Source organism: Tetrao urogallus (genome assembly GCF_951394365.1).
Source record: "Tetrao urogallus genome assembly, chromosome: 1".
Lineage (NCBI taxonomy): Eukaryota > Metazoa > Chordata > Aves > Galliformes > Phasianidae > Tetrao > Tetrao urogallus.
This window is the reverse complement of record NC_136813.1, coordinates 42,612,277-42,639,653: the sequence shown is the minus strand read 5'-3', so window position 1 is coordinate 42,639,653 and position 27,377 is coordinate 42,612,277. Positions and strand designations below refer to the sequence as shown.

The 27,377-nt window shown below is 39.7% G+C and overlaps 1 protein-coding gene across 1 annotated transcript; it reads left to right on the top strand.

The window, feature by feature from the left end:
- On the top strand, positions 1-24,614 carry OBI1 (ORC ubiquitin ligase 1; the record flags this gene model as incomplete). The annotated part of the gene is made up of 6 exons (XM_079549059.1): positions 1-72; positions 5,997-6,132; positions 9,499-9,590; positions 11,226-11,474; positions 14,502-14,590; positions 23,111-24,614. 6 exons carry the CDS (start codon positions 1-3, stop codon positions 24,612-24,614), a joined length of 2,142 nt encoding a protein of 713 aa, XP_079405185.1.
- Between the last annotated feature and the right edge of the window lie 2,763 nt (positions 24,615-27,377).

Below are 27,377 nucleotides of genomic sequence, written 5' to 3'. Positions count from 1 at the left end.
ATGGCGCAGCACGGCCCGAGCGTCACGCTGTCCCTCACGCTGCCCATCACCTGCCACATCTGCCTAGGGAAGGTAACGGCCCCGTGGCGGCCGCTGCCCGGCCCTCTTCGCCCACACGCCGCTGGGGTGGCGGGAGGAAGGCAGCCGGCCGCGCTTGCTCGGAGGTGTCGCCGTACCCTCTGCGAACAGAGGGACGATCCCGACTGGGGCTGGGGAGGATCGTGGCCAAGGGGCTGCTGGCACCGAGCGGGTGGGGGGAACCTCGCAGGACGTCTCTGGGAGCCGTGAGGGCCGGGGGCCACGAGACGCCGTCCGTCCGTCCGTGTCCATCCCCTTCCCCCCACACACTCGAAACTCGGACTGCGGGCGCAGTGCATTCGGAGTGAGGATTTTGAGGTTTTGTCTTCTGATAGCTGTGGGAGGTGGAGCAGCTTAGGATGCATGGCAGGTTTGTGTCCGAGGGCGGTGTGAGGCCGGGTGGAACAAAGAAGTGTAGAACCCGTCGTGGTGGAAGTGTTCAGCAGAATTACAGTCTTTTGAGAAAGTGTTGTGATTTGCTGGCTTAAGAAGGTCTCCGTCACCTTTTCATCTCTTTTGGGTGGCAGAGAGCTGTTGGGTCTGTTTGGCTCTGAAATCCCCCAGAGCCAGCTGCCATCACTACCTGCTTTGCTTGTTCCTTTCTCACTCCCCATTTCTCTTTCACGTTTTCTTGCATCCCAAAGCAAACCTCTTAAAACACATCAGCAATCACAAGTGAAGAAATATCCTTTATGTTTGTACTGTGGTATTTACACCCGCTTTCTTTCTGCCCCATGTGAGCGTGCCTCTGAGGCCTGTTCTGCTTGCCCAATAACCAAAGAAAAAGTGTGTTTGATGCATGCAGCAGATATGGCACTGATAGTGGCAGTAGTGGGACACCTCCCTTTATTCAGCTGTCCTACCTTGACAGTGCTGTTTCTGTCAACCCCGTGTACAGGCCAAGCAAGGCAGGAATGCAGTCCTCTTATCTCTTCTTTTGTGTTTTTAATACAGAGGGAGGAGAACATAAGTTTGCTGTGTATGTAATGCAGAGCGGATGCTCTTTGAAAAGGATTTTAAGTCTGACTGTGGTGATTTTCAACATAATCTAAACATGGATGTCCCATTCGTGGAGGCATTCAAGGCCAGGCTGGATGTGGCTCTGTGCAGCCTGGTCTAGTGGCTGGTGACCCTGCATATGGCAAGGGGATTGAAAAATATATGATCATTGTGGTCTTTTTCAACCCAGGCCATTCTATAATTCATTCATATTCTGTTATAAGCCTGCTAGCTCATTTCAAGCCATTGCTTCATTCTTCCTCATCGCTTCTGGAATTGGCCAGGAATGGAGGTAGCTGGGTTTGTACTGGAAGAATTTTCCATGTTTTTCTTTCTTGATATCTTGCACTGAAATAATGTTTTAAAATTATGTAGGTGAATGAAGTATCTGTATAGAAGACTTTTGGATGCTTCCTTTATCAGATGCATTAGGTTTTGCCAAAGTTGTCTGCTGTGGCTGTCCTTTTTCTTTTAATACAAATCTTTGTCTCCAGCTTGAAACATCACAGAAAAACATCAGAAAAAACTCTTTTCAACAGTGTTTTTAGAAGGTAATAAAGGGCTATTAGCACAAATAACAGGCAAATCTTATCATCTTATAGAGTAGAGTAGAGCGGAAGGTGCTGCTGGGGTTAACAGGTTCTGGTACTTCTGTATTTTGTATTGTGGGCTTCAGATGGGATGTAAAGCCACCCTGCAGTCAGAATGTATCTACTGCTATCTGTGGAACTTGTAGGGGATTAGTGGCAAAACAGGGATTTCATTGTACATTGTGAGAAGTGTATAAAAAGAGAAGTAGAAACTCCTTCAGTATTGTCATCCACATGTTGTATTTAGGGAAGCTGCGTTCTTTCAAGACAGTCTTGGCTAACTTCTAATATTCATAACTGGCAAGTTGATCGGAAGCTGCATGAGGCCTTCAGGCATACTTGTTGCAGATTGACTGAAGGTCTCATCAGATTGATTTCAGCAGTGATTTGCTTGGGCTCAGGCATGAGGTTCCGTGCACACTGAAATCTCTGAGGATGTCTAGGGGTTCATTCTCTGATATCAGTGTGCTTGTTTTCCATATGCCTGCTCCTCAGTTCATCTGCTTGAAGGTCCAGAAGAGTCTTCAGTGTGGTGTAAATGTATTTGATTTTGATCCACGGAAGAATCATATTGTGTGGGGAGGGAAAACTAGGACAATACTCAAATTTTCCTTAGCTAATCAAGACTTTGCAAATAAGCTGTAGCCTTTCCAGTCACTGCAGTCGATTAAGGAACTGAAACTGTGCTGTAATTCAAGTGAAATGCTTTTTAGTAACATGTGTTGTGATCCCCACCCCCAGGTTTGTCACAGGCTCAGGAGCTTGGTGAAGGGAAGTGGCACCCCCAGCCTTTGTGTTTCCTGATGACACTTCAGCAGCAGCTCCTTCTGCTGTTGCATGAATTGCTGTGTGTTAGTTCTGAGCTAACACAAGTATAAACTGCAGCCCTGAAATGAAATGTGTGAACGTATAAATCAGGAGCAGTGTCCTCTAGAGAGTAATAATTGTGACTTACAGTTGTAGAGTTGACATTCACTTGAAGAAGAATACACCCATGTCATGTTTGGGGTAACTGAGGGTCTCTTGCTCCCCTGGGTGAAGACCTACACTCTTAAAATGTGTTCTCTCATTTGGGCTACTGTATGTTATTCTTCTGCATATCAGAGCCATTTGTATAACTGTGCTCATATAATGGCTGGTTCTGGATGAAAAAGAAGAGCAACCAGAAAAAAAGTTGTTTTTTTTTTTTTCTTTTTTTCTTCTAGCTGCTGGTGGAAAGCTGCAGAAAGCTCTTTTTCTGGTGAAGAAAGCAGTAAATAACAAGAGTGTATTTTTTATGTATCTATATTATTGAAATATTTAAATGTTTACAAAGCATTGCTATGCTAATGCTTGCATTAATACCACAAAAAAAGCGTCCTTAATTAGAGGTGAAAATGTGCAGATGCTTGCAGAAATCATTTAGTCTCTCTCTTTACACCTTCAGTAACTTGACATTCTGTTTGTGTATGGACAGTCCTGAGGTTCCTAGGCTGTCATATCAGGAGTTTTTAAACTACTAGTAATCCTATAGTGTGTTAGAGGCATAGAAAGCAAATTGGAGAAGGAGCTGACAGATCTGGCTCTTAATTCGGATCTGTTGTATGTGAGTGGTAAAACACTTAGTTTATAGTTTGTGCAACACTGACTGTGTAGGCATGATTACTTCAGGACATTTCTTACCTGTTTTCCAAAGTGGTTATTAGTTTTCCAGTTACTTGATTTTTCTCTGCCAACATTTCATTTATCTGTCTTAGCTGGACAGCTTTTCTAATAGAATGAATGAGGAAAACTGTGAGGCTGATGAGGACTTCCTTTGCAACTGAAAGAATTCTCCTGAGCTTGGGCTTCTAAGTGCTTAACAGATGCAGTGCAGCAGATGGAAGTAGTAGGTGCTGCTACCTCTGTGTATCAGAAGATGTTTATTAGGCAAAAATGGTGATAAAGTAATAACAAATATTTCTTTTACAGAACCTTAACATAGATATGAATGTCAAGTCTTATGAGATTTGAGAGTTTATATTACTGTAAGTTGTAACACATGCCTCAGTAAAGCATGGATGTAAGGAAAAGTAATTTTCTTCTGTATCGTAGTTAGTCTGTGTCCCATACTTACTTTCAAACTGGATTTATAGTTAATCATAGAATCATTAAGGTTGGAAAAGATTTCTAAGGTTGTCTAGTCCAACTGTCCACATACCACCAATACTGCCTCCTAAACCACATCTCTGAGTTCTGCATCTACCGTTTCCTTAAACGCCTCCAGTGACACTGACACTTCCCTAAGCTACCTGTTCCAATACTTAACTACTCTTCTGGAGAATAAATTGCTTTTAATATCAAATCTGAACCTCCCCTGGTGTAACTTGAGGCCATTCCCTCTCATCCTGTTGCTAGTTACATGGGAGAAGAGGCCTACTCTCACCTCACCACAACCTCTTTTCAGGTAGCTGTAGGGAGTGATAAGGTGTCCCCTGAATCTCCTCCAGACCAAACAATCCCAGTTCCCTTGGTTGCATCTCGTAAGACCTGTGCTCCAGACCCTTTGCCAGTTTTGTTGCCCTTCTCTGCACGTGCTTCAGGGTCTCAATGTCTTTCTTGTAGTGAGCAGCCCCAAACTGAACACAGTACTTGAAGTGCAGCCTTACCAGAACTGAGTATAGAGGGTTGATCACCTCCCCAGTCCTGCTGGTCACACTATTTGTGATGCAGGCCAGGGTGCTGCTGGCTTTCTTAGCTGACTGAGCACATTGATGGCTTACGTTCAGCTGAGCTTCGACCAACACCCTCAGATCCTTTTCCACTATGCAGCTTTTCAGCCTCTTCATCCCAAGCTTGTAGTTCAGGACCTTACACTTCATAGTGTTCAGTTCATCCCGTTGGCCTCAGCCCATCAGTCTAACCTGTCTGAGCCCCTCTGTAGGCTTTCCTCAGGCAGATGAACACATCCCCTCAGCTTGGTGTCATTTGCATGTTTACTGAGGGTGCACTCAATTTCCTGCATCCAAATCATCAGTAAAGATATTAAACAGGATAGGCCCCAGTATCAACCTCTAGGGAACACCATTCGTGACTGGTCACTAGTTGGATTTAACTCCATTCACTGCCACTCTCTGGGCCTAGACATACAGACTGATTTTATTTTTTTTTTTAACCAGACAGCATGTAGCTGTCCAAGCTATGGGCTGCCAGCTTCTCCAGGGGAATACTATGGAAGGCAGTGTTGAAAGTGTTAATGAAGTTTAGGCAGGCCACATCAACAGCCTTTCGCTCATCTACCTGATAGGTCACCTGATCATAGAAGTAGGTATGAGGGTGGTAAAGCAGAAACTACTGTTTGTGAACCCTTGCTGGCTGGCCCTGGTCTCCTCCCAGTTGTCCCACACCTGCTGTCTGATCACACTCAAGATGATCTGTTTCATAACTTACCCCAGAGCCTATGTCAGGCCTGTAGTTGCCCAGATTCTGGTTACGAATCTTCTTAAAGGTAGGCATCATGTTCACAAGTCTCCAGTCACCTGGAACTTCCCTGCCTGACCAGGACCACAGAGAGACAATGGAAAGCAGCTTAGCAATCACCTCTGCTAGCTCCCTCAGCACGTCAGATGGATCCCGTCTGGCCCCAAATAACATTCAGTAATAATGCAAGTTTGTTTACTCTGTTGTTTTGACAGGGAGGAGGGATGTTTCTTGAAAGGAACTATGTCCAATCTTCAAGCTGTCCCATTCTGTTCTAATGATGGGTAGCAGTACGTATCTTGCAGAAGGCTTCTTGAATGATCGTTGGTTCATATTTCTGGTCGGTATTTTTGGCCCGTATTGTTTTAAAAAGTGTATTTCCATAAAGCTGGTTATATACAGGCTAGAGATAATTTATAATGCTGTTCATTTCAGTGATAGCTCTCAAGGCAAAGCCTTGGTTGTTGCTAGGAGCTCTCTCTCGTTCCCTTCCTTTGGAAATGAGTGAACGTTTATGTTTCAGTCTCCCTCTGTGTAAGAATGTGATCTCATTTTGTTTGTATGGTTGGCTTCTCTTCTTGGAGATGGCTTTCACAGTGTGTATTGATGAGCACACAGAACTGAGCATCTCTAATTTTGCAGAGATGGTTGTAGCTGTAGCACCACCTGTAATAGGGAAATTTGGTGCTTTAAGTCAGGAGACCACACCTAGTCAGAAACAGCAGTGTCACTTTCCTATTGGAAGTCTAGACTTCTTTGAGAGATTAGGATAGTATATTTTTATATTCTATTATCTGAAAGTGTTTTTAAGTATTCATAGCATCTTTCTGTTTGTTTGTTTGTTTTGTCTTTTTCTTTTCCCGCTTTTCTCCTCCTTCTTGATGCTCAAAGGTCCGCCACCCAGTAATCTGTGTCAACAATCATGTCTTCTGTTCCATTTGTATTGAAGTCTGGTTGAAGAATAATAATCAGTGCCCAGCTTGCAGGATTCCCATCACACCTGAAAATCCTTGCAAGGAAATTATAGGTAAGGACAACTGGAGGCTTTGAAATAATGTTTACTGCTGGAGGACATTCTTTTGGGTCCAAAGATGTCTGGGTATTTTTTCCATCAAAGCATGATCTGCCTGGAAGCATGCGTAATAACTATACGATAAAAATTTCAAAGGCTGTGCGTAATAATGACTTGATTATTCAAAGGCAGAAAGCACCCCACCACTGCAGTTATTTTTTCTTTTGTAATCTTGGGTTGGACAATGACTTTAACTGGATAAAATGAATCTCACTGCCAAGTGTCTTACCTGTGTGTTGCAGTTTGACCTAAGAGGATATCTTATCTCAGCATCTAGCCGAGAAATTGTGTACTTAAATCCACAATCTTAGAAGTGTATACTTTTTTTTTCAAATATTGGTTGTTTTTATGTTTTTGTTTACCATGTCTTTTTTGCTTTATTTTTAAGAAAATGTTGAAGGTGCCTAAGAAAGACAAAGCTACGAAACTTGAATGAGGATACAAACTTCCTCAGGGCTGAGAAATACTGGAATCTTGACTTGACATAAAATACTAACATTGCTATATATAAATATATAAAATATATATATCTGAACAGCCTTTAGAAAAATATGCTGTCGTGTGCTAAATAAATGTATGTGTGTTGGTTTTTACTGTGTACTTTTCTTCCTTTCTTTACTGGTTTTGGCCAGGATACAGCTCACTTTCTTCCTAGGAGCTGATGTAGTGCAGCATTGTTGATTTAGGAAGAATGATATTGATAACATACTGATGTGTTAGTTGTTGCTGAGTAGTACTTATACTAAATCAAAGACTTTTCAGCTTCTTGTGCTGCCTCAGCTGTGAGAAGCGGGGAGTGCACAGGGAGCTGAGAGGGAACAGAGCCAGGACAGCTGACCTAAACTGGCCAAAGGGATATCCTATACCGTATGACATCATACTGAACAATAAAGCTAGGGCTGCCCTGGGCAGGGGTTTCCTCTGGGAACTGGCTGGACAGCAGTCGATGAATGTTGAGCTGTTGTGTTGTGCATCATTTGTTTTATATATTCTTATTATATTCTTATTAATGCTGTTATTATTATTTTCCTTTTCTGTCCTGTATAATGGTCTTTATTTCAATCCACAGGTTTCTTTTTTTTTTTCCTCATTCTCTCTCCCATCCCACTGAGAATTGGAGAGTGAGTGAACAGCTGCATGGTGCTGAGCTGCCTGCTGGGTTAAACTACAATAGTCCTTTTGGTGCCCAGCGTAGGGCTCAAAGGGCTGAGATAATGACAGATCTGACTGGAACATATAAACACAAATTTGTCACAACATTGATTTTCCTAATCGTCAAGTTCTGTTGTGTAGCACCTTACTTGCTGTGTATTAAAGTTATCACTTTGCTGTACTGTATAATACTGGCCTGTGTTCTGACAAGATTACCAGTTGTGAGACTAATCTGTTTTTTGTAGTTAGCATTGCTGTCATTTCCATATTTCATGATCCATCTTTCAGAAACTATTAACAATTAACACTTTTTACTCCTCAGGGAGCCAGTCTATAGTGGAGGTAAGAGGGACACTTTCCTCTGTACCGTCAGCCCTCTCTTTCTCCTTCTCTTCTAGGCCAGTTAAGTAGATCTTGAGAATGTTGAGTGTTCTTGGAATGTTCAGACCAGCATGTTCCTATTACTTTGTCTCCTGATTGTGTTCCAGGTCTTGTTTAAGGTTAAACAACTATCTACAAATATCTCCCAGGATCTGTTTCTGGGCTGGATGGTTATGAGTGTAGGATGGAATGGGCAGGCACCTGGAATGGTGGGCACCCCCATTGTTTTGGAACTTCTTCCTTGAACAAATGCAGGGTCCTTAAAAACTGGTAAAATGTTTGAAAAAGGTGTGCTATCGCCCTGGCAATTCCAAGGAGACACAAATCACTGCAATATACAGGAGCTGAGTCTATGCCTGTCGAGCTGCACTTAACACTGCTCTAACCCCTGCAACATGTCACGCAGCTGAACTGGAAAACCGACCCATGTAGATATCAGTTGTGCTTGTAGACAAGGTGAAACAATGGATGCTAAAGTCTCATTTAGTAAGGAAAGAAACTCCTATGAAGAAGAGAAAGGAGGAGAAAGTGGATAAGACAGGCTACTGTGAAGCAAAGCCATCATAAGAACCGGAGGAGGAAGAGGCAGTGGTTATAAATAAGACAAAATCCACCAAACGCCTATCCCTGCATGAGTTATGTGAAAAGATTTCAGCTGTCAACAAGGTGAGCACATTGTCACCTGTCTGCTCTGAGGCTGGGATAATGGGGCCAGGAGTCTAGATTTAGTGAGCTGCAAATCCGGGCATTTGGGATGCTTCTCTATGGAAGGGGACATTGACAAAACAATTGGAAGACGGGAACAAACACTCATCCTCTGGAAGTGACTCCTGTCAGCACTTCAAGAAAGATTATTCCAAGATTTCCATTCATCAGCTGATTAATCAACAGGAGAGCCAAGCAGTCACGAACCAGACTCCCTTGCCCTTCAGTAGTCCCATATGGCCATTGCAGAAGTCCAGTGGAGTGTGGAAGCTGACAGTGGATTATCATGGCCTGAGTGAAGTCGTGCCACCGCTGAGTGCTGATGTACGAGACATGCTAGAACTACTGTGTGAGCTGGAGTCAAATGCAACCAAGTGGTATGCCACAACTGATATCTCCAGTGTTTTTCTCAATCTCTTTGGCAGCAGATTGCAGACCCCAGTTTGCTTTTGCTTGGAGGGGCATCCAGTACACCTGGAATCAACTGCCTCTGGGAGTGCAAGTGCAGCCCTACCATTCGTCATGGGCTGATCCAGGCTGCACTGGAACAGGGGGAACCCTGTTCAGGATGTGGCTGGGCATCAGTCAGGAGGTGGTGAGCAATTGCATTGTGCATCGTTTGCTTTCTTTGTTCTCTTATCACTGTTATTATCCCTTCCTTTTCTGCCATATTAAACTCTTTATATCAAACCATGAGTTTTACCTTTTTTTTTTCTGATTCTGCATCCCAGTGGGAGAAACAAACAAGCACCGGTGTGTGGTGCTTAAGATGCCTTCTGGTTAAACCACAATACCCTCCCTTATATTTAACAGTGTGGTCTTAAATAAGGCATGAATCTGTCAAGGATAATACAAAGTTGAAAAAATTCAAATGTTGTCTTCCTGCTGTGAGACAGGATTTTGTCTTCTAAACATCACTAATAGATTCCATCTTAAGGTGTTTGGAAAATGTAAGATTGTAGTTTCCCATGGTAGTAGGTTGGTCCAATATTAGCTGTATTTGTAGCTGATAATATGAAAGATGCTGCAAGGTGGATTGCTAGTAGTAATAATAGTGGGTTTCTTTCTTCTGTGCTGCTTTAGGAGGAACAAGTGAAAGTGATCCTACATTTAGTCCAACAGTTAGGAAGCACCTACGTAAAACGAGGCTTGAATTGCTCCACAAAGAATATGAGGTAAGCACACGGGAGTGTTGTGACTTTCCAGATGAACTGCAACTGTTAAGTTACTGCATGCTACTGGTCTTCCTGCTTTGAGTCCTGGTGTTTTTAATTTGAGCAATGCTATATATTGAATCTACATGGACCTGAGTTGCATTAAAGCTGCACTTTCTAGCTGAGGCTAGGGGAGAGCATTTGCTGGTGGCTGGATAGATCCTGCAGTTTTACAATAATGTTATGTCTAAGCTAGAGGTAGCCAACTACAGCCAGAGGCTGTGGAAATTCAACCACATGATAGTATGCATTTTTTAATGGATATTGAATGTTGGGTACAGACATTTTCTGAATGATTCCCTGTTGCTTATGGAGTCTAAACGTCTTTTTAAATTCCCCTGGAATATTCTGGTGTAGGTGAACTTCACTACTGTTGCTTTATTGTGTTTTGTGGGAGTGGTTGAATGCTTAGAAGTTCTTCAACTCTCTGGCTGGAAAAATATTCTAGGAACAAGGTTAAAAGGCATATAAGGAATATGTATACATATATAAGAAATATGCTTAGTTTATCTTCTCAGTTATTGTTTCCTTAGTAGCAGCAGTGTGAAGACACCTGTCTCATAGCAAGGAGAATGGGAGAAAGAAAACAGACACTGTATGTATCCTTAATGCAGGAGAAGTCTTTCTGAAAAGTTGGCCTGGAGCTCAGCTTCTTTCATAGAGGAGTCACAAGAAGGGAGTTTCCTTTGTTTCTTTTATGTCAACTCCAGAGTCACACAGATGGGCATAGAATAATGTAAATATCTTCCAAAAGAAAAGAGAATCTATTTTAAAATAGTTGTGAGTTTTTTATTATTTATTTGGGATTTGTTTATTGGGGTTCTTTTTGGTTATTTTTTGGGGGGAGAGGATGGTAGAGGCTGATTGTATGGCTATGTCTTGGATTTATGTAAATGCCATAATGTGGCCTCCTTTAGTAATCTTAACATGAGCAATGCAAGTTGATTAAATAAAGCAATTAAGTTGGAGAAGAGTAAAGAAGACATTTTCAGGATAAATTACATATTTTTTATCCCACTAACAGTAGGCTTTTGCTTCTCTATGAGGCCAGATTGATACGGCCAATAGCTTTGTTCTTTGTTTTTCAGCCACTCCTTAAGTATTTCTACTCCTGTGCAGCTGGAGCAGCCTCTTCCAGGCAGTGTTCTGTCCATTTTAAATCTTGAGACTTTCAGCATCTGAACATGTAATGTTTCAGAGTGGCTCTCTCTTCTTGTTCTCAAATAACAGCAAATGAGTCAGCAGAGGACGACCTTAAGAACTCTCTTTATACAGGAAATCCTCCCACAGAGCACCCTAATAATAGATTAATGTTGCTGAATGCTTCGAAGCTTTTGGACTGCCCACCAGTTCATTCAGGGTCCTTTATGTAGTCAAGGGGTTCCCGTCACTAAAACCTCTCTATGCCTGAGTGTGCAAATTGATTAAAATCCTGCCTGGAGCACCATACATAAGCATACTTATTTTCATGAGTGAAAGGCGTGCATCTGGGCTTGCCAAATAACCAATGGATCTTTAGTGCTGTGGAAACTTGCCAGCATTATTTAATTAATCTCACACATTATTTTAATTCCTGTGAATTTCTGACACCTTTAGGATGAAATAGAATCCCTGCAAAAAGAAGTGGAAGAGCTGAGAGACAGAAATCTCAATTTGCAGACGCAACTGAAATCTGTTCTGGATCCCACAGTACCAGCTTTGTGTTACCAAAATGAAGAAACTAGCCAATCAGCAGATGAAGCAAGTACCAGTGGCCCAGAAACCCCAGAAGAATGGAGCAAAAAGCTGAAAGCTGCCAATGATATATGTGAAAAAGTGATAGATAATGTAGAAAAGTTAAAGGAGGTAAAAAATACATTTCTTCATCCATCTTGAAGTACAGTTTTTGTGTTAGTTGAAGGGGTGAGAGCTGGCACGACCTCTGGATACTTTATAGATCCAGGAAAAAACAGGGAAAAAATTGAATTCCAGTGGCTGTTGATGTATCATAGTATTTCCATACAGCATTTGCAAGTGTCAGATATTATTGCTTGTTTTAGTGAGCCTTACATGTGGCTCTTCCTCAACTCCTCTGTCACTCTGTGACTGGGTAATTGGATTATAGTAATGCTTGTCACCAGTATTGATGGCCAGATTTTTCAGGCTTGCGATAATCTATATAATATATCTATTTTACAACATTCAATGACCGAACACAGTAGAGTTGGCTGAGACAGATTTTGCACTATTGCCCTCCTTACTAGCCAATATTTTTGGTGCAATTTGCTGAGACAGAGTAACTTGACCTGTTGACCGAAAATAGGCAAGCTTCAGCATTTTATAACCAGAGCATCCTTCACTGGAAGCCTGCAGCTTTTTCATGCAAAACTGAAGTTTTATGTTCAAGAACAATTTTTTTTTTTTTTTTTCTAATAATTAGTAGCATTTACACTTTCCCTCCAGTGCACATTATGCCATTCTGTCATTGTTATGTTAGTTGTTAGTGTTAATGGAACACTTCTAGATTTGTATCTTTGTAATCTAAAGGAAATTCTGGTCCTGACTAAACTGGATAAAAGCTTTGTGTATTAAACACTAAAATTGTGACCGAAGAGTAAACTCGAGTTTCCAAGATGAGCTTTTCCAATAGATTGGCTAGGCTTGGATTTCAGCTTTACAGGCAGAGACACAGCTGGCCTTCTGAGAGGATACTTCAGAAGCTTCAGAGTAATTTCTAATGGGCTAAAGGGTATTGCCTGGAAAGAGTTCTCTATTTTTCTTCCTTAGCATTAAAATGTAATGTCTCTTTTCTGTGGTAACAGAGGTTTATAACTCTTTTTCATAGATAAGATAAAATTGTAATATAGCAGAGACTAGGAGACGAAGGATGGTTTGTTTTGGTTTGGTGTTTTTTCCCCCAACATAACTTCAGCCTTAGCAACAAAAGGTTTTTATGGAGTTTCTGATTTTAGTTAAGGATTAGATACAAATAGTGGCTTAGATGGGTTTTAGGGACCAATTCCAAACCTCTGATGTAGATGCTTTCTTTCAGTCTGTTGCTGCTCAATTCTGGAAATACATAAAATCACTTGGCTCTTTTTAGACCTCATTTGACTTCTGAAATAAGAGCGCGCTGACCAAATCCAGTCTGAACAGTAGAGAACTCTTTCCCACGTAAAATCAGTCTGGAGCCAGAAACTTCCTTATTCCCTAAAGTACCTGACACAGAAGCTTCAAATGTGCATCTCTTCTCAAGTGAGACAGTGTCCCTCAGAGGATACTGCTGCTGTCTTTCTCTAAACCAGACTGGGGGCGGAAATGAATCACCGTTATCCTTCAGTGTCCTAGGACAGAGACTTCCAGAGTAGGCATTGTAACTTTGAGGAGAGTCATAGCAAATCTGAAAGTAGCGATATGAACACTGTGATAGAAATATTAGATGAAGCACACTCACCAATGGCAAGGTTATGTGAAATCATAAATCTAGATGCTACTGCATGGGGATATACCTTGCAGGTTATAGGCTTGGAGGTTAGAGCACCCTCTAGAAGGACACCAGGGAGATTCAGTTCTACCTTGCGGCGTGCCAACTGGATCCCTACATAGCAACTCCACACAAGTTGTTCATCTTCTGTTTCACCGTGTGAGTGAGAGAACTGTGTCTCTGGAAAGAGTGAAAGGTCTTGGCCTTGTTGTAAAACGGTTTGATGCTCCCAGATTCTTATTCATTTCCTTCAGGATGGCTTTTTGTTTCCTTATTTTTTTAATACACAATGGAGGAATTGACACACTAATACCAAAGCTCTGGGCTCACCCTTCTTATCCCTTCTGTACAATAAATCTCTGCTTTTTTTTTTTGTTGCTGTTTTTTCCTCTGGGAATAACGTAGCATTTTTTTTTGAGTTTTGTTTTATTTATTCCCCCTCCATTTCTGCCCCAACATCCCGCGCTATCCTAGTCTTACCTGGGAAGTTTCTGGGAATATTTGTACAAGCGTTTAGAGTTTTTTGTCTCTCTTGTGCTGTTTGATGCTTCCAACGAAGGGCATTTAATTCATGAGCCTATTTTCTTAGATCCTTTTCACTTCTAACTTGAGATTCAAGTATTCACTGGAAGCATTCTCTAAGCGAGGCCATGAATTACCAAGTCCTGAATTGGTGCGGTTATCTACATACAGAGATTGAATAGGCTATTAAGTACAAAGAGTTTTTTCTACTTGTTAGGATGGTGGCATTCATTGTTCTGAAACACGGCAGCAGGAAAACTTCTCTTTATATGAAGTACCTTGTTAACAAGAGCGTCTGCTGAACTGAGAAGAAGGAATTGACCTCAATTCAAGGAGTGAGAAGAGTTGTGAATCAGGAGGTCTTAGAAGAAAGTAAAGAAAGACTGCAAATAGCTTGTCATAATGGATTTACATCCATAGGATAACTACTTTAAAAACAAGAAGCCAAAAAAAAAAAAAAAAGCCCAAAGTAATCTTAATCTAGTTTGGGATGGAGGAAGCTGTTCAACATTAGTTTTGCTGATACCTGCACATTGTAATGTTAATGTACTTAACGTATTTAGTCATGGGGAAAAAAAACATGGAATTGCCATTAGTACATCTCCTTAATGACTTTCTGTACTAACTAACATAGCAGTGTTTATTTCCCTAGATAGGACACTTGCAGTGTATTTTGGGAATATAAATTAAAAATGTCTGTTCGCTATTCAGTTTTGCAAGCCATTTCCCATGATGATTTTTAAGTGGTGTCCCTGTCTGAAGGCTGTTTCCTGCTTTCACATTTCTAGTTCTGTCTCTTTAAAAAAGCAGAAACAGCTTGTCCTATAAATATTAGAAGTCATTTCTGTTTTATTGTATACTTATTTTTTTCCTTTTCTTTTCCTTAGGCAAATAGGAAACTGAGCATGGAGAACAATAGCCTTTTAAGAGAGAATTTGCGACTAAAAGCTGAAGTTGATAGTAGATCACCCCAAAAGTATGTGAATATTTTAAAAGTTGCTATATTTTATTTATAGACTCTTTAACTGTTGTAGGGCTTGAACCTAAAACTCTGGTGGTGTACACAGCATTACATATGTGTCACAAGGTAGACTTTGGAGTTTTCATCCTCGCAGACTTGGGTGACAAATGCAACTTAGAAAGTAGTGGCAAGTCTACAGTAAAGGAATACGTGCTGACCACAAATGCTGCTGTTCTGTCTGTCTTGTACTGGAGAACTGGATCTATTACTTGAATTCTGCTGTTAACTTATTTTTCATTACTAAGAAATTTCATTTAAATCTGACATCTTTTTCTTAAAGTAGGTTTGTTACTGTGAGCCAAGATTCTGTTGATTTATATTTGGTTGGTTTGGGTTGTCCTTTCTTCTTTTTGTTGCCTTCAAAATTTGTTGTATGAACTTAGGCTGCTCATTCAATGAATGTTCCTGACAGCCTTTATCTGAGCAAGATGCATAGATAGGATCAGGCTTCTGCAGCATAAGGATATCATTCCCAGAGCTGATGTCTGCTTGATACTTCTAAGCAGTTCAACATCAACGATGACCTCAAACAGCAGAAGCTGTTTCATACCAATTACAGCTGTGTGTGAAGTCTGTCTCCGTGGAAGTACTTTGTGAAGCAAAGCAATCATATTTTTTAAGATTGTGTCTTTGAAAGCTAAGAGCAGCATTAGTCAAAGGTTTATATAGTGCTTTTGGGAAAGGGGGCTAGGGGGACCTTAGTAATGCCAGAGAAGAGCTCTCTGGATTTTGTTGTAGCTCAACTACCTTGCTGGAAGATGAAATTATTCCTTGATAGAGAGCTTCCTTGCTAAGCTATTAGTTGTTCAAGGCCCTAAGAGGGCAGATGCATGATCCTTATTTGTAAATGTATAAAGGTACATTTTACTCTCATGTCCACTAATAAAGGAGATGGAATGCTGTTAAAGATCTTGGCAATGAAAAGGGATTTAATGGCAAGAAATACCTTTCCCCTGTAAGAGTTGAGAGGAAGTTGGTGAGATAGCAAGCAGATGCAATTAAAGTAATCCTAGAAAAGATGAGTTAGAAGAGACCAGATCATTTACCTTTATTCTGTTTTACTAAGGTCAGGTAAATTCCCCAGTGGAAAGAATTTCTGTTCTTCTAACTTGTTCATGTTTTACCATCCTATTTGTCAGAGAGATGAGTTACCTAGGAAGGAAGAACAAGACTGTTGCATACTGGTTACTTTACCATCTTTTGTCCGTGCAACCTAAAAAGAATAGCTGATGACTTTCCTCTTTGCAAGTATAAATAATAGCCAAATGTTACTAGAAGCTGGACAGAGCAGGCCTCTTTCACAACCCAGATGCCAGCTAGATTTGCCTGTTCATGTCTCTGAGAACTCTTTTTAGCCTCCGTAACAAATACATCGTTCCTGTATTTTAGGAGTGATTTTCTGCTCATACTAAGCATGGAAGTTAAACTGACTGAGGAACAGTTCAAACACTTTAAAAAGTGTAGACAGTTTCAAGTCTGTACCCTACAGCTGTTATCTTCAACTTTGGTTTCATTTTGACTTAGGTGGTTTACTACAAGTATTTAAGTATATTCAAGGAAAAAATTGGGCTGGAAGAAATCCTACAGCACATTGAATGTAATATTTTTTATGTGCCATGTCTATACCTTTTCAGTCCTTATTTTCTAGACTGAATTCATCCAGTTCTTCTAGATGTGTGACTTAGGAGGAAAAGCGAGCATCTGATTTAGATGGTGTTGTTCTACTGTCTGTGGTTTTCAGAAGCATAGAGCTGGATACAAGACTGTAAATGAGGCCTCAGTAGCGCTGAGTGGAGCAGAACTTTTGCCTTGATACAACATTCTTTTATCTTGCAGTACTGTTTTTATTGCTTCATTTTATCTGACACTCCTAGCATGAGTGGCTAGTACTTGTTCTGCTAAACAGCTACTGAAAAAGTTACACTGCTACCTCATGTTGTATTTCTGCTGCAGTGTGTGGAACTTGACCCACTTACTGGCTTTCCTCAGGTGGATGTTTTGATGTTTATGTCAAACTTTAAGTAATCACTTTGAATTCCAGTCCCATGGCAGGAAGTCTCTACCATCTTTGTGTTGCTAGCAGATTTTATAAGTGAGCTCTCTTTGATCCTTGTGGTCGTTAGTGTAGTCAATATTGAGACCAGACCTAAGGGCAAACTTTGATACCCAATATTGAGGTCTTTAAACTAAGCTTTATATGCTGAATAGCAGTTGCAATAACTTACCTTGCTTATGAAATCAGAATTTAAAGAATTAACACAAAAACCCAACAACATCACTATAATTAAACTATTTTTTTGCAGATACACTGTTTTGCTAATGCAGTTGGGTTTGATGTACTTTATTCAGAAGTATTCAGGTGTAATTTTTGGGGAAAGTTCCTGAATGATACTCATACAGTTCAAAACATCTAATAAGTTAGATAATTATAATTTGCTGTCACAACCATTCTTTTGTTTGTCATATTTCTTAATGAGTTTTGAATTGCTAGATATGGATTCATGCTTAAACAACTAGCTAACTTACTAGCTAAAATTTGAATCTGATTGTTTGGGAAAGACTCTGTCATTATTCAGTTCCCTTGACCAAGATGTAATACAGCTTAGTAGTGCTGATGCTAAATATTGTAACTAAAGTCATTTGATTAGGCTTTGCTTTATAGCAAAGGAAGCACTGATAGCAAATGAATGATCCCTTTGTAATGTAGGCTCTACATCTGACATCACAGGGAAAAAAAAATACAGTTTAGCCTTTTTCAGTAATCAGTAGAGATCTTTTATCATAATCTTGAGTTGTTTTTTCTTTGATTATATCCATCATAACCTACTGAAAAATGCAGCAATGGCAGATTTTTACAAAATTTTTCATTATGTTTATTGATTCAGTTTGGTTTTTTTTGTTTTGTTTTCTGTTTCTGAAACAGTTTTGCTAATAGATTCTCAGACCCAGAATTTAATTTTTGAGCAAAACAGTTGAGAAGGCTGACTTTCACCAAACCATTTCACAGCTGGAATATAAACCTGAAAAGCAATAGAGATAAATTTCTTGATCTGATTCTTGTCAGAAACCCTTGTTAGTCACCCATTTCTCAGGCAAGTCAGATTGTTTGGTAGTTACTTGCTTGCTCTTTACTTGTTCTTCCTCTCAAGAATATTTTTGTCACTTGTTTTTCGGGTACAGAATGGGAAAACTAAAGCTTAAGTTTGCAGGATGATGAAGCCCTGCTACTTCAACTCTGCTTAAAAGTAGAGGACTCTTAGGTCAATTGGCAAAGCACAGTGGATTCTAAAAGCATTTTTGGCAAAGGAATGTTTGCTTTTTACCTGAAGGAAAATAACTAGCAAGTCCATCTGCTCCAGGGTACAGTGCATTTTATGAATGGTTAGATTCAAATTAGCTTGTATCAGACTCTTAGGCTTCCTAGGATTCTTTTTCCTAAATATTTAATTTCTTCTGCCAGTTAAAATCCCAGTATGAAAAACATGCTGAAAATTGTTGCATTATCCATTGGGGGTTTTGTTTTGTTCTGTTTCGGTTAATAATTTTTTTTTTTTTTACCCCAGATTTATTTTTTATCTTGTCTAGCTTTGTGACTTTGGGTATCTGCATACTGAAATCTAAGGCTTTTGGCTTTTTAGATCATGATTCTGTGTAACATTTACTTTTTATTCAGTTCAGTTTCCACTCATATCAGGCAATTCAATTCAGCTTGTAAGTGAGCCTACCTATTGGCTTCTTGTAATCTGCATCCAGGGTGCAGATATCTTCTTGAATAGAAAGCTGGGCTACTTTCAATTTCCCAGGAAGCTGGCTGTCCCAGAGGAGTGGCTGTTTTCAAAAAACTTGTTCCTCTATAAGCTTACGAAATAAGCTGTAGCAAGTGTTCCTCGTGCTTCCTTAAAGAAGGTGTTGCATGCCTTCTTCTGTGAGCCAGTCTTTCCTGCAAGATGAAAGCAATAGTAGACAATACCCAAGGCTTTTTATTCAGTTGAACCAAATTCTATTGTTGATGTTGATGCATTTTTCTAGTGTAAGTTGTGAAACAGAGAAAAACACTTGAGGTCTCTCTCTTTTCTTACTGTTTGCTTGCTAGAAAAAAAAAAAAAAACAAAAAAAAACAAAAAAAAACTGCCTTCTAACAGTAACTGTTTCATACTCGCCTGTATAAATATTACACACTGCTTTAAGGAGATTGCATATAACCTGGGACATTGTCAAGATGTTGCTGCAGTTGGCCTTTCATAGTTGGTGTAGAGAGTGACTGCAAAGCTCGTCCAGCTGTATCTGATACATGAAAAGAAAGACTGTAAAACCTGATACTGCTTTCAGATGTTTTGTTGTCAGATTTCGTAGCTCTTACTTCCCTTCTAACTGCAAAATCCAAATGAAACTTGTATGTCAATGATGGAACTAGGTATGGTTGTGCGCTCTGATATTGCCCTAATGTCAGTCTGTGACAAGCTTTGAGTGCATGTTGTCGCTGCCCACTTCCCAGCCTTTGTTTCTCTTGGAGGAGGCTGATGTTAATGTTTCTGAGCCTCATAGCATTCCCTTTGGAACACTTTGGACCATCAGGTGATTAGAACAGAAGAGTCATCTGCCATGATATCTTTGCAGACCTAATCTTTTGTATATGCTTATATAGGAAAACTGTGTTTGCTGCAGTTGTTTACCGTACGAAAAAAAAAAAAAGTTAATAGGAAGCTGTATAGGTTTGAAGCTGATTCATATGGAGTTAAGGGCTAAACTGAACAGGCAGTCAGTGGTCACTAATATGTGAAAATAAAACTTTAGAGTTGAATTCACAAAACTTACAGATATTGGGAGAAGAAACAACTGCAAAACTTTTATCTTTTAAGAGGAGAGAGACTACTAAAGCTTGCAAACTGTTCCTAAATTGATATCTTCGAGAGCATTCAAACATAATGAAGGGAAAAGCTTTGAGATAATGGAAGACAGTTGCTCAAATATTATAATTATGTTAGTTCTTGTCCACTGTAGATGAGCAAACTGCTAACTTTCTTATTGATGGTGTCAAGTTAAGTTAAAATGCTTCTCAGACTGACTGAGGAAAGGTCCTGAAATACAGAGTTTAGGTGCTCATCTAGGCATCCAGTGTTACCTCAGACACTAAACGTCTCCAGTACATCTGTCCATGGTTGGCAGTTGTGATACAGGACCTATAGAAATTTCTCTGTCCTTCAGAGAGATAACAGGAGGCCAGCAGTTACTTAAAAGACCTTTGGCCATTTAAAATATGACTAGCTGCCATTTTGGGAGATCTAAATTCTTACTGAAACATTTTTATTTACATTGAATATCCATTAACTACTTTGGTCTTTGTGCTTGAAACAAGCATAGTGAGATACAAATGGACTGTTTAAGAGAGATTACTAACGAACAATTCCTCAGCACTGAAAATGCTTGGTCAGTGCCAGAAAAAGTGGAAAGGGCTCATTGTCGTGTGTTGAATACCTGAACTTCTACTGATGGATGTCTTATCTTGTTCCCAAGTGTGAGCATGATTCTGATACTTTTGGGGAAAATAATGTATCAAAATATCAGGCCAATTTTCATTTATTTTCATATAACCGTTCTGTATTTTGTTATCATCAACAAGGTACAGCTTGGGCTATGGCGCAGCTCAGTGTATATCTGAGGAGAAAAGAGGAGGAAATTGCATAAAGTGGTTTGATTAAGGAGATGGAAGGGGTTCTGGCTTCTTCAGGCAAAATATGTCTTCTGAGCTGTGAGCCAACATGCCGAATCAGTTACTAGAATACCTCTGTCATCCTCTAGTCTGGAGTGGTTGGTTTAAATACGTGCATTGTAATGTGGCTCTCAAAAAAAGTCATGTCCTTGAAAAAATTGGGAAATAAATGCATACAAGTCTCTAAACAGGAGCAAGAAGGCATCTACTACTTTGGTGTTTAACTGCAAAGATTGTATTTGTTATGTCTGATGCTCTGTTTCTTAAAACTAAAATTCCCAAGCACATCCCTCTACAACAATTAACATATTAGTGATGCTGTTTGGTTTTGAACAGCATACTGTATTTTTTTTAACCTGAAGACACTTGTTATAAAAGTTGCACTTGAGAATACTCTTCATAAGCAAATCTGAGGCTGTCACTAATGCTGTTTGCATTAAATAAACATATTACACCATTCTTCCATTAAAAAGGAGTTGCCAGGTATGCATATAAGTGTAAACATGTTTAATTTTTATGTCAAAGTGTGTGTTACAGCAGACCCCAGAAAATCCTGCTTATTCTGCATGATAATTTTTTCCCATCTCTCACTTGGCTCTTAAACTAATGATGTGTTGTTGTATCCTTTATTAAGCAGCATATATTGATTTCTGTAAGGCTGCATGAGAAAGTCTTTTAGAGAAAGGTGAAATAAATACTTCTGGATGTTGCTCGGACTCTCCCATGCTGTAGAGGCTGTAGAGGCTCAATACTTTCAACCAAAATCTGAGTTCTTTTTATTGAAGGGGAAAATAAACCAAAGTGTGTTGCATGTGAGGATGCTTTTTTCATTGTAACCTCCTCTTCACCTGAGAATATAAGTAAAACATTGCTGAACTCCCTATGATTCTGTTTTTATCTGATTTCATATGGAAGAAGGAGGAAGTCTTGTACCATTTTTGTCCCATTTCCCTGTTGAATGAAACCGGAAATGGAAAAACTGAAACAGTTAAATCAGAAAACTTGTTTCACATAGAATGAGCAGAAGAGAGATGGGCTACTTTCATTTTTGTGAAGACAGTGGTAATTGACTAGAGCTAATTTGTGGTAACTTGCCTTGGTATAAGTTCCCATTAAGTGAGTTGCTTTGGCAGAAAAATTCTTACCACGTCAACACTCTTATTCCAAGCAGTGAACTGATACCTCGCGCTTTTATATCTACACAGTAGTGAGTAATATCAAAACTACGTGGAATTTGGACTGGTTTGATTATAAAAATGGTGTAGTAGCAATTCTGTGAAAGAAATTATGTAGACTGTGGTGCAATCTTTACTACCACTAAGTCCTTTCAATATGCAGAAGTAACTGAATGGTGGAATATATCAATAGATCTGGTTGCTCATGCCCAACTTGTTCAGGGCTTGTGATGCCCCTTATTCCTTTCTCTCACTTTCGGTGTGACCACATTGCAGTTTTCAGCACAGAGCAGTCTCCTGCTGCTTTATACTGAGTTTAGTTCCTTGCTGGAAATGCATGCTAGGATTTACGGATATTTCACCAGCGTAATCGTGGGGCACAGATATGCTTCCTTCATACCTTGTTGGTCTAAAGGTTACAGTGAGAGCATTTAATGAAAGGGTACGAAAGTGGAATTAGGAAGTTTGTTGGGGAAATGTAGTGGGAATTCCCTGTTACTCAGTGATTCCTAAGGAAGTACAGACAAAGAAATGGGGTGGAAACAGTCTTTGTGCTGGAAGAGTGAATATGAAGTTTTGCAGTGATGTGGATCTGCAAGGTGGAAAGTAAGATAAGCCAAAATCGAGAATTGTCATTTATGTGTGATATAAAACCACGTGTGGCAGAGTTTTAGGGTGGCTGCAGGTCCTTTCCACATTCCTAATAATACCAGAACTTTGTTTTACCTTTCGGTAGATTGAAAGCCTTGGATGGAGCAGGAAATTCCCTGGTGCCCATCTGTCAGTGACAGGTTAGAATTAGTCAGGGCATATAGCTGAAACCTTCACCTGCCCTCTAGGGAAGGTCAGGCTTGAAAGCTGGTGGAGGATGGGGGGGAAAGATAGGTCTGTATCTTTGCAGTTCAAAATGTGCTCAAGCTGGAAGCTCACAAACATACAATTTTAACAAACCACAAGTGGCACTTCTTTTGTACTGGAGTTGAGGAAGAAATTAGATTGTTCCAGCTGTAAAATTTGAAGAAAAAACAAAATAGCTCTGACATAAGCAGAAGTACCATCCATACGGTGGCTGAAGAGAAGCTGTATATGTAATAAGAATATAATTGAAATGTTCTGCATAAGTATTTAAAACACCTCAAATGACTAGTGCTATTCCTGAATTTTATATTGGCATTTTGTATTTGACAAGGTGACATTGTGTAGGAATTGTATTGTAAAACACTGCTGTACTGCAGGAAAATGATTGAATGTAAATATTTCAAGATGTGGACCACTGTTCAAATGTTATCATAAATCTTTGCCATTGTTTTAGGGGATAATTCTTCATGCATATTTGAGTTGAATTGATGGAACCAGCCCCTGGAAGGATAATCTGCTTGTTATTACCTTACTACTACTAATAGTTTAATTCTGGCTTCTCAGGGCTTCACTGTAACCTATACATTACGTATGCAGATTTATTTATTTTGTTCTGTGATTAGCTGAGAACTGAAACTGTCGCTTTTGTTTTCAAATTAACACAATAGAAAAGCACCACGTCTTTTTCCAACTTAATGTTTTTGGGTTTTTTTTTCCTTCTTTTTCTTACAGGTTTGGTAGGTTTACCATAGCTGCGCTGCAGTCCAAAGTAGAACAAAGCGAACGTGAAATGAACCGTCTAAAAAAGGCACTGGAAAGAAGTGATAAGTATATAGAGGAAATGGAGTGTCAGCTTTTACAGCTGAAAAGTGCAGGTGAAGGAACTCAGACCATAAGTGCTGTTAGCGAACAAGCACTTTCTGCAGATGCTAAAGGAACTGAGAGCAATGAAGATACTACATGTTCAAAAACCCAGGTTGAGGAGAAAAAAGCTGTGACTACCAGCCAGAGTCCTGACAATCTTGAACAGCTAGCAGACAGTGGAACATGTTCAAACTCTTTGAGTCAGGATGTTTCAGATGGTTCAAAGACCCAGAGTATCCAAAAGAAAGAATTGTTTCCAGGATGTCAGGGAGTCCATCTGGATGAAAATAGTACAAGTATGGATACTTGCTTAGAACAGCAGTGGAATAAAATTGAGGAATGTACCCCATATAAGGATGAAGAACTTTATGATCTTCCGGCACCATGCACTCCTTTTCTGTCCCTTAGTCGCCTTCAGTTGAACACTCCTGATGGAAAAGAAAACATGGAGAAAACGTCAACATTCTTGAGAAAGCTGAAATTTGAAGAGTTTTGTGACACTTCAGATGACTGCAGCAAAGATTCACGAGAGCACAACACAAGCAGTGAAAAGAAGCTAAATTGCTTTTCTGTGGGAAAATCAGGTTTTTGGGGCACTGGCCCAAATAGGTTCACAGACAACTTAGATTTTGATGAATCAGCGCAAAATTCAACAGCTGGTCAGTCAGATGAATCGTCAGCAAAGTCCAGTGATAAAACAAGTTCATGCTTGCCTAAAAGGTTACATACTCTCTGCTCTTCGGAAATGAATCGCACAAGAACCTCCAGTGAGGCATCTATGGATGCTGCCTACCTTGATAAAATTTCTGAGCTGGACTCGATGATGTCTGAATCAGACAATAGCAAGAGTCCGTGCTATAATTTTAAGTCCTCTGATCTTGATAATTCTTCAAAGTCTACAGAGGGCTCTAAGCTTCTGGATGAAGCTGAGAAGAAACTGGAAGGGATGAATGAAGGACAGAGTATGAAGTGCTCAGAAACAAGCGACCTATCAGTTCTATCAGTTGACAGAACTGGATGGAAACCTGCCATGTTTTCTGTCCTATCCCCATCTAGACTAGATGTGAATGACCACTTTCCACTATTTACAGGCCCAAATGTAGTAGCTAGTGAAATCAAACCTCCAAACTGCTTGTTTCAAAGAGAGTTTTCCCAGAGCCTGCTATTCAGTAACTCCCAGAGGCTGTTTGAGGAACAAAAGTTTGAATCATGCTTTTTAAAGATGTCATCTGACCTACACAATCAACTTAACCCTCCTTGGGTGCCTTCCTTTATTGCTGAAAAGAAAAATAAAAATGCCAGTCAGTCGACCAAGAGGAAAATTCAGAGCAGCCTTTCCAGTGCTAGTCCGTCAAAAACTACCAAAAACTGATTCTGTGTGGAAATCAAATGTGGCTCAAAGTCATCAAACTGCAAATGTTTAGTATTTACCAAGTGAACTTGCTTTTTTTTTAACGATTTCCCTGGAGTCTGATCCTGCTTTCTTCTGACTGAATGAAAACTGAACATTCCATTGCCCATTACAATTTAGGTTGGACGTTAGGGGGAAGTTCTTTACAAGGAGAGTGGTTAGGCCCTGGAACAGGCTGCCCAGGGAGGTTGTGGATGCCCCGTCCTTGGACGTGTTCAAGGCCAGGTTGGACGGGGTCCTGGGCAACCTGATCTAAATGTGTATGTTTGGTGGCCCTGCTAGGCAGGGGGGTTGGAACTACATGATCCTTGAGGTCCCTTCCAACCCGGGTGATTCTGTGATTCTGTGATTACAAGCTCTTTCCTAGGAAAGAACCATTCCAGATCTCTTCTTTGGCTGGAACATTTTCTTTACTTGGAATTTTTATGGTGTGTTTTTTTTCTTCTGAATTTTCAAGTTTCATGATTTTCCAGTTGCTAGCACAGTGTATGGCTCCCTTGAGCAGGCCAGTTTTAAGTGATCCTGTCAAATCAGTCATTTATTAAGAACTTGCTTTAAAGGTTACATTTTCCTTTCACATTTTGTGCGTGCAAGGCAGCTACTGGCTATATATCCTATGGATTCATGAAATTGCTATAAAACAATGTCCGTTTTGCCATAAAACTTGCCTCCAAGAGGAAATCTCGCTGCTTAGATTGTTTCATGGCACTGTACTGTACCAGAACTCTTGTTTTATGTAGGTATAAGGTAGCAGTCTTTTTCGTTTCAGGGTTACAGTAGTTCAGTTAGAAAACATCGCTTCTTTAACAATGCAAATATGGCTTGTATTTTTTGAAGTTAAGCACAATTTTTAATTTAGTTCCCAAAAAGGGTTGTTATTCTAAATGTGTTCAGTATGCCTGCGTAGACCATAAAAATGGGTTTGTATGCTAATGACTTGTTTATCTAATGTGCACTGAACATTTTACATTAATACTGTACCATTTTACATTAATACTGCATGCTTTTCTATGTGAATTGAATAAAACATGTTATAAGCAATGTAATCCTTGATATTGTCTCTCAAATGTAGTATTAGCAAAAAGGAAAAAAAGGAATTGAGAAACTTTTTTTTTTTTTCCATAATTTGGAAGATAACCTGAGTTTTGTTAAATGTAAATGTAAGCTTGTTCACAAAAAATAAAATCTCCCTTTCTCCTCCTTGTTAGATGTATTACCATTCTAGTGTCAGCATCAATACAGTTGATGGAAATGGCTTTCAGCCTCTCTGGAGGTGACTCTTCCATAAAGTATTGCATAGGTCAACATAATGTGATGGCCTAGTACAGGCAGGAGACCTAATTAAGCAGCAGAGCAAAATTGGTTTCTTTGCATTATTGTGTTTTAAGGGGTTTTTGCCATTTTGTTCGGTGGGATTTTTTTGTTTGTTTTTTTGTTGTTGTTTGTTTGTTTTTTGTGGGGAGGTGGTGGTGGACTTTTTAAATTTTTTTCAAGGGCACATTTAGCTCTAAGATTCCTTTTTTCTTTTTGTGCAGGCCTCTGATGGCATTTTTTACAAGTAGAAATCCTTGATTTGTCAATACACATGATACGAAAAATCCATACGCTGCCTTCTGTCCCCTTGAAGAGAGTGAAGGCAACTGGAAAATTTCAATAGACTCTGGCTCATCTTTTGCAGAGTTAAGCATTTGAACAAGAATTACATTTCACACTGTAATGTGTACATGGATTTATGCAATTGGTATGATCATTCTAAATGGGTTTGGATTGTTTGTTGTTGTTAAAAAAAAAAAAAAGAACTTTAACAAAAAAATCATTGTTTGGGCCATACATGTGAGTCCCCTGTCATGGTTAGGACACTGTGCTTCCCTATGCTATTTTCAGTAAGCCGCCTGAGGTTTCATCTTCAAAGAGTGAAGTTCAGTCATTTGTTTTTCACTTAGGCTTTCATTTTTGATTTTTGGAAGTAAAAGAGTTACCGTAGTAGACTATCTGAACATGAGCTGCTGCTTGCTTCAAGTAGTTTTACTAAGTCAAAAAATGCAGCCTTGGTTTAATCCTTCTAGAGAAGAGATGAGGGTGTCTCAAATACCTTTTTAAAATATCCTCATATTGCTAAGCAATCAAATTACATGTTAAGGCCAATGTATTGGTTCATTTTGGTTAGTGGAGATGTATTTATGTGCTTACTCCAGTACACTTCTGATACTCAAGTAGTTTTCGGTGATAAGAGCGCGAATACAACTGATGTTTTGTACATTAAATCAAGTTTCAATAAAGGTTTTCTAGTGCTCTTTCTTAGCTCTTTGGAAAGGAACACATCTTACAGGCTTGCCCTTCAGTATGACCTTTGCCTGAATAAAGGGAAAAAAAGAGGGCCTGAGGTTAGAAAAAATGCTGGAGGTCAAGATCATAAACTTTTTATCTCGTTCTCAAGCATGATCAAAAAAAGATGTTTCAAGGCAAGTGCTGGGGCTGGTAGCCTACATTGTGACAAGAGATGGTGTATTTGGGTGTAGTACCCTTTATAAGCTTTGTCTTACTCTTAAATCTCAACCGTAAATACTCTCAGTAGGCTGTGATTGCATCCAGTGCTGTGAGTAGGAGTTTGTGTTTTATGACTTTGAAAGCTGAAACAGTGTGAACTAACGTATTTTAGTTTTGCCTTGGTCAATTGTTCATTTCTTTTGTGTGTCATTAAAACAGCCACCCAGCTGTAGATTC